The sequence below is a fragment of the Eutrigla gurnardus genome (genome assembly GCF_963514095.1).
Source record: "Eutrigla gurnardus genome assembly, chromosome: 20".
NCBI lineage: Eukaryota > Metazoa > Chordata > Actinopteri > Perciformes > Triglidae > Eutrigla > Eutrigla gurnardus.
Genome location: NC_139931.1, coordinates 15,625,904 through 15,639,838, shown reverse-complemented (window position 1 = coordinate 15,639,838; position 13,935 = coordinate 15,625,904). Strand labels below are relative to the sequence as shown.

General features: G+C 43.2%; 2 protein-coding genes across 2 annotated transcripts in view; one reads left to right on the top strand and one right to left on the bottom strand.

The window, feature by feature from the left end:
• Window positions 1-3,845, top strand: part of usp43b (ubiquitin specific peptidase 43b) — a 52,489-nt gene extending 48,644 nt beyond the window's left edge. Inside the window, exons 15-16 of the mRNA XM_084036758.1 lie at window positions 1,168-2,310; window positions 2,570-3,845. Coding sequence (XP_083892884.1) covers window positions 1,168-2,310; window positions 2,570-2,580 — 1,154 coding nt within the window. The 3' untranslated portion in view covers window positions 2,581-3,845. The remainder of the gene's footprint in view (window positions 1-1,167; window positions 2,311-2,569) is intronic.
• Window positions 3,846-7,943: 4,098 nt separating this feature from the next.
• mchr1b (melanin-concentrating hormone receptor 1b) lies at window positions 7,944-8,963 on the bottom strand. Its single transcript, XM_084037213.1, has one exon. It carries the CDS (start codon window positions 8,952-8,954, stop codon window positions 7,953-7,955), a length of 1,002 nt encoding a protein of 333 aa, XP_083893339.1. The 5' UTR covers window positions 8,955-8,963; the 3' UTR covers window positions 7,944-7,952.
• Between the last annotated feature and the right edge of the window lie 4,972 nt (window positions 8,964-13,935).

Sequence of the window (13,935 nt, the reverse complement as noted above, 5' to 3'; positions counted from 1 at the left end):
AGGGCTCAGCCTGACGGCAGAACTACATTAACCTGCATGCTGAGAAGCAAGTCACTCAAGGCCTCCGAGCCCAATGAGCTCAGCTCAAAAAACAGGACCAGTGCAAGAACCAGCAGCAGGAGCAGCAGAAGGAGGCTCTGGAAAATCAGCTGGAGCTGACAACTGCACTCCTCAAAGTCTCGGAGGACCTGAAAGACAAACAGGTCTCATCCAACCAGGAGCTGGTGTCTAACCTCCACACTGCCATTGAAGACAATCAGGGCTCCAGAAGAAGACCCTGGACCAGGAGCAGGAGAAGGAAGTCCTTGAAGAACAGGTCACCGCCAACCAGGAGTCACCAGCAGATAACACAGACAACGAGGTCCAGAGAGACAAGCTCCTCAGCAAGAAGTTTTAAAAAAAACAAACAAAAAAAAACAAATTTTGTTGGTTGACCAGTTTTTTTTTTGTTTATGGTTGCCATGGCAACGGTAACCATGGCAACCGTAACCATGGCAACAGTAACCATGGCAACGGTAACCATGGCAACCGTAACCATAGCAACCGTTACCATGGCAACCGTAAACAAACACGTAAACCAAAATATTAGCAACTAAATGCGTTTGTTTTGTTTTAAATATAAGGCAGCTGTCAGGTTTGGCTTTGAAACCAGTTCCAACTTTTTAAAACTCCAAATCTCAACTAGCGTGTTTGCTACTAGCGGGGCTCTGATGCTACACGCTACACCAGGGGTCCGTCTCCCCACACAGAAACTGTGTGCTGACAGGTAACTGACACAACACGTGACGGGGGCTAGACGGTGATGCACCAGAGTGAAAACTCTCTGGTGGAGAGATGCAAGGAAAAATGTAAGAGAGCAACAGTTTAAAAACACAAATAAAGAAAATGTGTGGTGGAAATACAATAAAACCTATTTTATAATTATAAAATATAATTAATTAATATTAAGTAATCTAACCTATAACATTTTCATGACGTGAAATGATGATTGCTAATGCAAAAAAGGTCAACTTTCATGAGTGCTGCCTTGGAGCACTTTTGTGTCCCCACCAATCTCAAAATCAAACCTACTCCCTCATTAAAGCTCATTAAAAGTTTGATGCGATTAATTGATTTATTGCTTATTGCGACAGTCCTAGTAGTAACATGTCATGTCTTTTCCTGTAGATGGGTTTGAAGCCAAGCCGTTTGTCCGCGGGAGCCAAGGCAGGAGTGTCAGCATGAGATCACCAACGAAGACCAAGGAGACCCTGAGCAAGGTTCTCCCACTGCGGTGGTCTTTTGGCCCCAAGGACCGCATTAGACACCCAGCCCAGACCCAGTCTGGGGAGCTGGTGGAGTACCTGGAGTCTGGGCGCCGCCCGCGGTGTACCAAAGACCCAATCATCACGCTGGTGGCCACCCCCCCACAAAGGACGACCCAGGGGAGAACCTATGAAGGGGGTCAGGACTGCAGCTCACCGAGCGGCAGCAGCCTGAGCTGTACGGACAGACCCGCCTCTGACGCTTGTTTCTCCCCCAAAATGCCAGAGGGCCAGAGCAGAGCTTGTGTGGAGACCAGCGTGAGCCAGGGAGCCGGCAACAGCAGCAACGTCAAAGCCAGGGACGATGGTTCTCTGAGGCAGAGGTCCTCTAAGAGAGCAAGGCAGGACCACGGCAGGACCCTGGACCTCCAGCTTCAGCTTCAGAGAGGAGCCATTCTAGCGGGTCACGTCAGCCACAGTGCACCCCCAAGCCGAGATACCACACTGAGAAGGACCAAGGTCCAGACAGGGGGGGCCTCCAGGACACACAAAGACTTGTCACAGATGGCCATTCAACCTGAGGACAGGAGGGGTCCGAGGGGGCAGGAGGGCCGCAGCCATGACAGCCTCCTGTCTTTTTTCAAGCCGGGCTTCCTGAAGAAAGACATTGCTGGCTCACCACTGAAGGGGCCAGACCAGCGTATGAACGGCCACGGGCAACTGGGGAAGCTGGCCGGCAGTCATGTATCCAAACTGTCGCTCTCCAACGGAACGCTGACCACGGCGGCGGCGGACGACAGGAAGGCCAACGTCGCCCCAGGCTGCGACACCCGCAACGGCAAAGTGCCGCTGGTCAACGGGAAGGCTGGGATCCACGAGCCCGTGGACCTCAAGCGCGCTCACAGCTCCAGCAGCATCCAGACGAGGCTGGACCTGACGTTTCGCAGGTGCGCCTCCCTGCAGAGGAACGGCGAGGTCGCGACCCCTCTGGCCCACCGCGTCCTGCTGTCGGACAAGCCGAGCTACGCCACTCTGCAGCGCACGCGATACAGCACCACCTCCCTGGGTAGGCACAGAGTCCCCGTTTGTTTTCTGTGAAGCACAAATAGGAAGAGCGTCATCGTTTCGCGTCCATCAGCTTTGTGTTCGACTCTGAGAAACAGTCAAATAATTAAACATTTAAAAGAAGTGATGAGCAGGGTTTTGATTGGGAAGCTTCTCTGCTGAAGTGATGCAGTAACTGGCAGTGTGGAAGCAATCAGGCTGTTTTAATACCATTAATGACTGGTGACCATGTGACTGATTGCTTTGTTTGTCTTTTTAAGTGCCTCTGTGACGGATGGCCGTTGAACACCGGGACCTCCCATCGAAGCAGGAGGCGTCGCCGGAACCGGACTCCATCGCCTCGCTCCCCCTCATCCTACTGTCATAAGTTCTTACCTGTGCGTGTCTTAAACTAAATCTATGCAGAGTTGAATTTCTCGAGGAGAATACTGCTGTAACGTGATCTTCGTGTTTTCACGTGGTTGCATTTGTTTTTTTGGCCGAGAGTCACACTCTCATGAAACGATCGTCCCGTTTGGTTGGGACGGTTCAACACTGCCGAATGTACTAACGCCTAAAGCAATTCATCTGCGACCTGCAACCAACAGATGACTAATCAGCGGGAGAGGTTTGCATATGTCCACTAGATGAATCTCCTGAATAATAATAATATTAATAAGTTCAGATGTGAATCCCCCTTTTCCCCTTGAAATCCTGTTTCCCCTCTGGGTTTTTGTTTGGGTTTGTTCTGTGGAAGGTTCATCATAAAACAGTAGGTGTTCCAACTCAAAAGAGATGCATCCATTAGCCTCCCTCGAAGCTTGCAGAGCAATAAGAGAAGGATTTGTGTTTCTACCTCTGCTGAGCGAGAATGTGAATTTCTGTCTCTTTCATTGAAGTCGGATTTACATTTTTTTTTTTTTTTTACTGATAAAATGCCAACAGAAACAGGAGCGGCTTCAAAAGCAAAGCTCGGTTTTCTCTTTTGGGATTGAACAGGTTTCACACTGTGCACACACACACACACACACACACACACACTTCTCCTGGTGGCAATCAGGCTGTGTCACATTCACGTAAACTGTAATAAAGAAGGCGCCGCACATAGTTCATGCTCCGTTTGTGTAGAAATCACCGTCCTCGGTCATACTCACCGTTCCTGTCTTATGCATTGTACATTAGTCACCGGGGATTATTAGTCAAATGTCAACGCCTCACTGTAACCGTGCTCACGTTTAACCACCGTTTAACACACTCTACCAAAACGAAACCATAGTAAACACCAGGATGTTTTCCCGAGACATTATTTGGGGAAATACGGCGAGATTATATTTTATTAACTTTTTTAAAAGTACATTTTTTACCTGATGTGTAATTATGTAATTTAAGTACCAGATTAAATCTCTATGTGTGTCAGGCTCCTGTGTAAAGTGGGATTCATACATACTGTAAGTGGTCACACCAACACGCAGAGTCCTCGTACTGGACTGTCTAGAATATCTGCTTCATGTACCGCAAGTTTTACGGATCGCAAATTAAACACGGCTTTTTCTCACAAATGAACTCTGTGTCGCTGGTCTTTATTTCGGGGGGGGGGGGGGCAGGTTGTGGGATTATTGGAGCAACGATCAGGCCGTGAAGTGAGACCAAACTCCCCTGAATTACACTCTTTTCACATTATTTGAATAACACTGATGGCAACCTGACGCATGTGAATGTGATGAGATCGTTTACGACATGCAGCCCTCATTCCATTCCAGTTCTAATACTGATTTCTAAGAAATCAAACCTGAACAGCATCACCAAGTACCGGGTAGTGGTTTGTTGCTTAATGCAAATGATATGCTGCTCCTGTACAGAATGCATTCTGGGCAATAGTCAGTCTGTTGTTTTATAAGACTGTAACGTCAGCGGTGACGTGGCTGATGGAGCCTCCAATGGGAGTGTTGGGTGGGGGATATGTAATATCTGCTCTGGTAGTTATTAAAGATGACATTTCCAGAGAACTGTTCAGAATATGGAAGATAACAGAAATGTTGCGCTCTCGGATTCTCTTTCTGATGTCAGTGGGAAATGCAGTCACCGATCCATCCACAGTATCTTGTGATCACACACGAGTTGAAGGAACACGCTGTTTGCATATCAAAATGACGCAGGCCAGACTTCTGCTCAAGTCTGTGGGATTTGCTTTCAAAGCGTTGTGCAGTGAATTTCTCCATATTGCAGCCCTGTTCGCTGCTTCTCCTTTTATTCTCTGCACGATTCGATCCAAGCATGATGGATGGGCGGAGAGAAGAATTCACATTGTTGTCGAGAGTCCATCAGATGTCGACGTCGCCTCTTTTCTGTATGAAGGACTTGTCCTTCAGAACCACGTGTAAGTCCATGCATTCAGAGGGAAGGCATGTTATTAAGTGGACTGGAAACGTACACAGAATCATAAGAGGAGTCTGTTATTATTGTTGGTACGTAATGCAAGCGTGGTCCCACATCTGATCACACTTAAACATATCCGTGTGGGCTGGTTAATGAAGCTCTTACTTATTCAGTTAGATGTATGGAAGCACACTGCTTGAATAAATCAAATACGTTGTTATAATAATCTCCACAGCTAATGCATACATGCACAATTCCATTATCTGTGTTGAAAACCGCCTATTTTATATAATTTGTTTAAGTGTACATAATGTTAGTTCACTTGACACTTGCGTTGCCATTCCCAAATGAATAAATCAATTCAAAGTACTTTGTCATCGTCTGGCAGGAAACATGTGAGGGCAGGAAGTGGGACTGCTGCAACGAGAGGAGAGGAATTTAACAAAATAAAACAGGAAGCACAAAGAACAGCATCATAGCTCAGGCATCAATCCCCACCTTTGAGACCCCGTCCTTCCGGCGCCGGTCTAAGTGGGTGTGGGTGTGGTGGCTGGTGGTGTTTTAGTGCCACTGCTGCCACGATTCATAATCAAAGGGAGGTTGGACGCCCGCCTGTGTTTCATATCAGACCCCTGTGTTCAACCATCTCCTTCACCATTAAAGCTCAGCGTCGGCACCGGCCATGAAATGAAGCCTTATCGGTTTTGCTGTTTTGTTAAAAGGGTTCATGGTGTTGTTGGATACACAGCCCATCATATGTGTAACGGCCTGATGGACCTTTGTGTGCCACTGATTTTATCTCTTCATGGACCATCTGGGATCGGCTCAAATGGGTTTTTGCTCAGTTGAATGTGAAATGAAAACCAGCATAGAAATCAGCAAAGAAAGGTTTCATCGCTTTATGAAGCCGTAGGAGGGAAGCGCGCTTGATTAAAAAAAAATATTCCGTGAGCTGATGAAAAAGAAACATGCAGAGGTGCCAAGAAAATCACGTCCTGAATATTATGGAAAACAAATTTGTGAAAGTGAAACTGAGGGTCACGGATGCGCAACAAACTGTTACATTAAGTTCACCCATGGATGGATTATGAGACAATGGGGCCCCCCACCCTCCTACAGGCGAGATCACCTGACTGAAAGAAACACAAAACAACTGCAAGGGTGAATCTTTGAGGTCCTTTTTGAATCACTTTATGCCCATTTTGCATCTCTTTGTTGTAGTTTTGAATCCTTTCATGCTCATTTTGCATCTCTTCTTGGTGGTTTTGTGTCTCTTTGTAATAATTTAGAGTTTTTTCATGCGCCTTCATTATCTCTGTAGGAGTTTTGAATCTCTTTGTGCTTATTTTGCATCTCTTCGTAGCTCTTTTGAATCTCTTTGTGGTCGTTTTGTAACTTTTTTTTAGCTGTTTTGAATCTCTTCATGCGCAACTTTGCATCATTTTCTATAGTTTTGAATCTCTTCATGCTCGTTTTGCATCTCTTTATGGCTGTTTTATGTCCATTTATGTCACTTTTAGTGGTTTTGCATCATGTTTGGTCATCTCTTTGTGGTTATTTTGTGTCTTGTTTTGGTTTGCAAAATTTTTTTTATCTTGTCTCGCCTCTTTGTTGTTTTCTATCAGTTTATAGTCCTTTGATTGACTGAAATATGAACAATATTAAGTTCAAACATAGGCTTTGTTCAGTAAGGCATCCATAGATTGTCCTATGTACTTTTATTATGACTTTTCAGAGATGGGAAATAACCAAGTAATCAAACACTTCATTACTGTATATCATGTATATGTACTTAACTTAATCATTTATTTTTGTTATACTTTTACTCCTTACATTTTCAAAACAGGCTCGTTACTTTAGTTTTAAGGCATCGAGGGGAATAATATGACGCAAGATTCAGTTAGCCTTGCAGAAAAACAGCAGGTATAAAAGTCCTTCATGTGGACACTTTGATGAGCACATTTCAGAGCCTGCCCTAATTCATTTGACTTGAATATGTCGGTACTTTTGACACCTCTGGTGGAAAGTGAGCTTTGAAAGCTAGAATCGTTAGCAATTCACTCAACAAGAGCCACGTTTGTACCATCAAAGATCCAAACATCTTATTTCAAGGATAGTTATTTCTCACCACAGGGATGTTACACAACTCTTCATGGACTTTTACTTTCACACATTAGTCATCAGTCGAACAATGAATGTGTAGAAAGGGACGTTTTTCTCCTTTGATTTAAAAAAGCATCTTATTATCGCTCATATAGTCTGCTTCTGTTTCCTCCAACATGTGTCGCTCGAGGGGAATACTTAAACTTCAGACTGTGTCTTTTATTCAGATCCTTTAGAATGTGTACATATTCACTAATATATAGAATCTCTTACCTTGAGAGTAAATCATTGCCTTGCTATTGAATTATTTACGGTTAGGTTGCTTGTATCATATCAATATTCTCGTAATTCTATACATGGCTCCTATTCATTTGTAGATAATGGGTGATACTTCACTTTGTCTGAGTCTTCCTGCTGTGAAAAGCTGAAGAAAACAGTGACCTTGCACACCGTTGAATGGAGCTACTTTAATAACATTCAACACTGAATTGCCGCAGAGCTTAAGATGACCTTTTCACACAACAAAACATCCATCAAAAATACAACATTAAAAGCAGACTGGGATGGACATTGTGACCGGAGGAGGCCTTTCATTATGTACAACCACATTATTTTTCTCCTGGAGTGGAATTTAACAGTTGAAGCACACAACAACACACATGAGGTCATATTCCTCTTGTGAGTCACTCAGATAATGTGTTTTCTGTTCAGAGGATGGGCTGATGGACAAACATCACCTTATCACAATTAAATAGTGTTAACAACGAATTCTAAATGATATTTCACATCAGAATGATGTTGATGTTTCCAGAAACATAATACAATTAATGTTAATTTGCATGGAGGGCTAAAAAAACAAAATTATCTAAATGTAATTACCGATGTTAGCCACTTCAGATTCACAAAATGCTTGAAATAAATATATAAAATAGCCGACAGTAAACATCGGAGGGCTTTCAGGAACTCAGTGTGCTCTCATGAAATAACCTGATTTGCATTGAGTGGTTGACTGTCGAGTAGCTCGCTGAGTCTAACAGAAGAGAAAAAAAACAAAAGATGTCATCAATTTTTCCTAAAAAAAAAGGGTGATTCAATGTAATGTCACAGACTATATCATGGTTTGGCACATGCACTTTACAGTTCAGCAGTCCCAAAGGTGCAGGTGCTTTGCTGGGGGTGTCCACCTCAGTGCACGGCCACAGTGACGGGCAGCATGTTTTGCAGCAGTTCCCTCTCCGACTGCGAGTGAGACGGGTGAGAGCTGTCTGCCATCCTCAGACCCATGCTGCCGTTAGCCTGAGCCGGGGCCACTCTGAAGACCCTGTGGGGTGGCCGAATGGCTCCAATGAATTGCCTCTTAAACGTTTCGCCTAACACGATGTAGATGAAGGGGTTGATGCAGCTGTTGGCGTAGCCCATGCTGATGGCAATGTTGTAGGCGTACAGGAAAGCAAAGGTGGGCCGCTGGACCCCCAGGTGGGCCAGCTGCAGGATGTAGTAGGGGGCCCAGCAGATGAAGAACGCCAGGCATATGGCCACCGCCATGCGGGTCACCTTTCTCGTCCGCACCCTCAGGCTGCGCTGGGGCAGTGGGGCCACCGTCGCCGACATGTTTTGGAGGATCTTGAAGAAGACCCCACAGATGACCACCCAAGGCAGGGCAAAGGCCAAGAAGAACTGGTAGAGGGTAAACCAGTACGTATCCGTGGCCGGGTTGGGCAGCAGGAGGGCGCAGCCGACCGAGCCGTCCTTCAGACGCATGAGTCCGGTGTACATCCAGACCGGAGTGATGGAGACCAGAGAAAACACCCACACCAGAGCCACCGCCGCCCCGGCCACGAAGGGAGTCCGTACATGTTTGAAGCGTATGGGGTGGACCGTGGCCAGGTAGCGGTCCAGGGTCATTACAGTCAGGATGTAGGTGCTCACAATCTGGCTGTTGGAGTCCAGAGCCGTGATGACGGTGCACATGGTGCCACCAAAGCACCAGGAGCCGTTGCCCACGAGCTGGTGAATGAGGAAAGGCATGCCGAGGAGGAAGAGGAGGTCAGCGATGGACAAGCTGAAGATGAAAATGTCTGGCACTGTTTGCTGGGAGCAGGACTTGGTTTTCTTCACGATGGTGTAGATTACAATACAGTTCCCAAAGATCCCAAAGAAACAGATGACGCCGAAGATGCTGGGCATGAGCACATTGTTGTACTGCTCAGCTTCTGTGGATACAAACAGCTGTCTGTCACTTTTAAATTCTGATCATTAATTCCCATAAATATATTTTGTTGAAATTAGAGGTTAAGCCACTGGAGTTGCAAAAAAAAAAAACAGAAAAAAATCACAGCTGCTGGATTATTCAACAATTATTGTAACATTCACAGTGAAGTTAAAAATGAGGAGAAACCAACAACATACCTTCAAGATTCTCGGGAGAACTGAGGGGTGAAAATGAGGAATTCGGCATGTGGGCAAAGTCCATCCCAAAAAGCTTGTGGTGGTCAATCTCTATAATAAAAAAAATAATCATGAAATGATAAAATAATAATAATAATAATAATAATAATAATAATAATAATAATAATAATAATAATAAAAGGTTTCAATTTACATTGCACTGTCCGAGTGAAATAAAGTCATCCTAGACATATCACAAACACAAAAATAAAGCAAACCTTTTTGAAGAAGGGAAAAAACTGCTTAAATTGTTGTTAATGGATTTGGCCGCAGAGGTGCAACGTCGCGCGCATTTTCCTTCTATCCAAAGACTCCATCAGTGCACGCGACAACTGAAACGACGCACTTAAAAAGAACCGAGAAGAAGCCGACGTAACAAACCAGTGTGTGACCTGAACGACAGAACGCGGTGACACTGTAGGTTGGTCCACGCGCCGACGTAAATCGCGTGCGGTCCGCTGCCCCCCTGTTCACACCAGACGCGTATTTCTCCGCGACGGTCGACAAGGCTTCTGCTCAGCTGTTGTTCATTCAGAGCTATTTTTTCATTATTTTTTCTCTAGAGAGAGAGAGAGAGAGAGAGAGAGAGAGAGAGAGAGAGAGAAACACACACACACACACACACACACACACACACACACACACACACACACACACACACACACACACACAGAGTGTATATGGTAGTAGACAGTAGGAGTTCAACAAAGTAAAACAACATACGAAAAATAATAATAAACAAAACAAAAAACAGAATGAGACAAAAACATTATTTAATATCAGAAATATGACTTAGTATAGTATGGAATTATTCAGGTTTCTCATTTTATTGAGATACTAAGTAAATATTTTCAGAAGCTAAGTTATTTTTTTGGAGATACTGAGTTATTATTTTGAGAAACTAAGTAAATATTTTTGAGATACTATGTTATTTTTGGGAGATACAGAGTCATTATTTTGAGATACTAATTAAATATTTGGAGATACCATGTTATTTTTGAGATACCATGTTATTTTTGGGACATACTAAGTCATTATTTTGAGATACTAAGTAAATATTTTGAGATACTGTTATTTTTGGGAGATACTGAGTCATTATTTTGAGATACTAAGTACATATTTTGAGATACTGTTGTTTTTGGGAGATACTGAGTCATTATTTTGAGATACTAAGTACATATTTTGAGATACTGTTATTTTTGGGAGATACTGAGTCATTATTTTGAGATACTAAGTACATATTTTCAGATATAATATGTTATTTTTGGGAGATACTAAGTAATTATTTTGAGATACTAAGTACATATGTTCAGATACTATGTTATTTTTGGGAGATACTGAGTCATTATTTTGAGATACTAAGTAAATATTTTTGAGAAACTGTTATTTTTGGGAGAAACTAAGTCATTATTCTGAGATACTAACTCTTTTTTTTCAGTGGCAGAAATGTGCTTTCATTTTGGGGGCCTTTTTGTCTCAAATAATGTTAAACTTTATTTTAAATGAACTGCAAAACTAATCAAATGCAGCCGAAATGAACATCTGGAGCAAAGGAAAACAATAGAATAAAATAGTGTGATGAGGGAGGGTGCAACAGAGCACAGTACCACCCCCAAAGACATGGCCGACTCCAACAGAGCTGTTTCACTCAGGACAAACAGGAGAAAATGGCTCAACCTGGTTAAAAATCAGAAAACTTCATTTAGAAACCAGGGCTCTAAAGACTGTTTTAATAAAAATACGTATGATAGGAGCTGAACTTCCAAAACAAAAATAATTATCACAAATAGATAAAAGATAGACAAAATAATAGACATTTAATATTCTAATTAGCATATGTGCTAAATAAGTTATTACAAGTACAATTATATATTAAAGTGATTGTTTACAAGCATATTTATGTGAAAAATAAGTACAATTTCCCTGAATTAATTGCATATTTCTCCTTTCTCGTATCGTTTTGCCTTGTATTTATGGTTTCTGTGGTTCTTTTGATTCCAACAAAGAATAAATTAATTACAACTCCGTGGTACTGTAAAATTAGTAAAAACATGGCTGCCACGTGAAGGCTCAGTACCGCTAACCCCTTTTTTGTGTTTTTTAAAATATTTTTATACCTTTTTGTTGCCTTTATATAATTTTTTTTAATATGTATATTTTTTTCTTATTTATACATATCTTTGCTATTTTGTTCAGTTGTTTCCTCTCTCAACTGAATTCAATTCGAGTCATCTCAGGACACTAAACACATTGAGCAGGACTAGAATACGCTCAAGATTTCCAAAGTCAATATAATTTCAAAGTCCCAACATCACCCAGGGGCAAGCCTTACCGCGACAGTGGCGAGGAAAAACTGCCTTGATAGGCTTTTAGGCAGAAATCTCGTGCTGCCCAGGCCCTTGGGTTCCAACTGCATTTGGTGTTACATCATCTTATGGTTTATTTTTTTATATTTGTTTTGCACTGTGACCTTCACTAGATTTACCATTAGTCGTCACACTCTTCGTCCCATAGAGGTGGATTATTGTGATTCTCACAATTCTCAAGTTGGCATGGTCCTCAAGCAGGCATCAAGGTAGTCCATGCCCTGCAACTGCACCGTTGTGTTCGGCAGGCAGTTGTGCAATTGCAGTAGATCATCTGCAGGAGGCCTTCTGGGGCAGCAGTCATAACTCACAGGAACCGGTTCTCCACCAGTTTCCATCCCCAATCCACTGTGTTCATGTCACCTTCCTTTCCGATCCACACCATGATCTGGAAGTGAACTCTTTGGCAGTGGTATTTGGTTGAGGACACAGTTGGAGGCAGACGTTCTGGAGCAACAAATGAATTGGCGGTAACAATTTTCTTGCTAAAAAGGTTGTACCGCAAAGAGGCAAGTGAATCGTTACTCTTTCTGCCAAACAAAACTTGGTCCCACAATCTCAACCTCTCATCCTGGTTAAGGTATTCAAGGATGATTTTTGTTCGAGCAAAATGGTATAGGCCTACACTGTGCTGCCAACAACATTTAAATGAGGCAAGCAATATGAAATGTCAGTGTTCTTTTCCATCGTCTTCTGAATTCAACTAAACTTAATTGTTTGCTGCTGCCATCCCTTTTCCTAAGAGCTATGCAACTTTATGGACTGCTGATGCTCTGATGTTTCTTCTAATTAACTGACTTTTTATATTATCCTATTTATTAGCCATATTTAAGTACTTTTTTATTCACAACCTATTTTATGCTAACGTGAGAGGGAATTTATTTTTGCCGAACATGCTGAATGACAAATAAAATTAACTTGAACTTTACTTGATTAAAATTGTGAATTTAGTTTTGCTGGGTGTAGTATAACTCCACTTGTATCCTCAAAAACATCTACAGAGGATGCATTGCTAATTCAAGATACTACTCCAATGTCAGTTACTTTTGGGTGCAATAGTTTTGAAATTGAATGTCAAGTCTGTGTTTTAGCAGAAAAAATATATACATGTCCAAAAATACATACTGACTAGGAGTTAAGGCGAAGACAAACCAAGACGACTACAGATCATCGCCGGAAAATGGAGTCGGAAGATTAGTTAGCTCCAGTCTCGCCGAAAAGTGCAAAGAACATATATAGATGACTACAGACTTTACCGGACGTTCTGCGCTTGCATGAGTCGTACTAAGCCTCCATGCAAATGCATTCGGGGCATTGGTTAAATGTTGAATATTTAGATAATACAGGACATGTGAGTAGACGACCAATAAAGCTCAGAAAGCCTCGGGTCCAGCACTTGAACCCTCACCTTCTACCTGTATGGTTTTTTTTTTCATTCACTAAATGTGGGCAAACCGGAGCTCCCCGGAGAAAACCCAAAAGTGCTACCAGAGTAGCCGACAAATAAAGCTCAGAAAGCCTCGGGTCCAGCACCCTCACCTTCTACCACTGTTTTTTCATTCACTAAATGCGGGACAAACCGGAGCTCCCCGGAGAAAACCCAAAAGTGCTACCAGAGTAGCTGACAAATAAAGCTCAAAGCCTCGGGTCCAGCACCCTCACCTTCTACCTCTGTTTTTTCATTCACTAAATGCGGGACAAACCGGAGCTCCCCGGAGAAAACCCAAAAGTGCTACCAGAGTAGCCGACAAATAAAGCTCAGAAGGCCTCGGGTCCAGCACCCTCACCTTCTACCTGTGTTTTTTTTTTTACTAAATGTGGGACAAACCGGAGCTCCCCGGAGAAAACCCTTTTCTTTTTGTTTGTCGTGCGTTTAGACCGGTGAAACCGATCTGGAGCGCCTGCAGCAGGCTCTGGCTATTGACAGGAAGAACCTGCAGACGACGTTACGCTTTTTTGGTGGTGTCACCAAGTGATGTTTGACAAGGCGGGCGAAGCGTTCTTCAAGTGCTGGGTCACCTGATAACAAGTTGAACAGCAACATGTTCACACACCTCTGCCCACGACACAGATCCTGGACAAGCGGCGTGAGATTTTTGAATATTGTTCGGTCAATATCAAAATCGACGCCCTCGACTTTAAGCAACGTTCTTTCGGTCAGGCGCTTGATGATGTCCTCGATTTGTTTTGGGGTGAGGAGCACATTTGCTTTCTGGTATATCTGCGTAACCAGCGTTTGCACGATTAACTCCACGGCACACTCCCTTCTCCGGTGCGCTGCAGCATCCTGCTGATGTTCGGCAGGAGTTGGCGAAGCTATGCTGACCTTGGTGACCTCTGGTGACTTTGTTGCA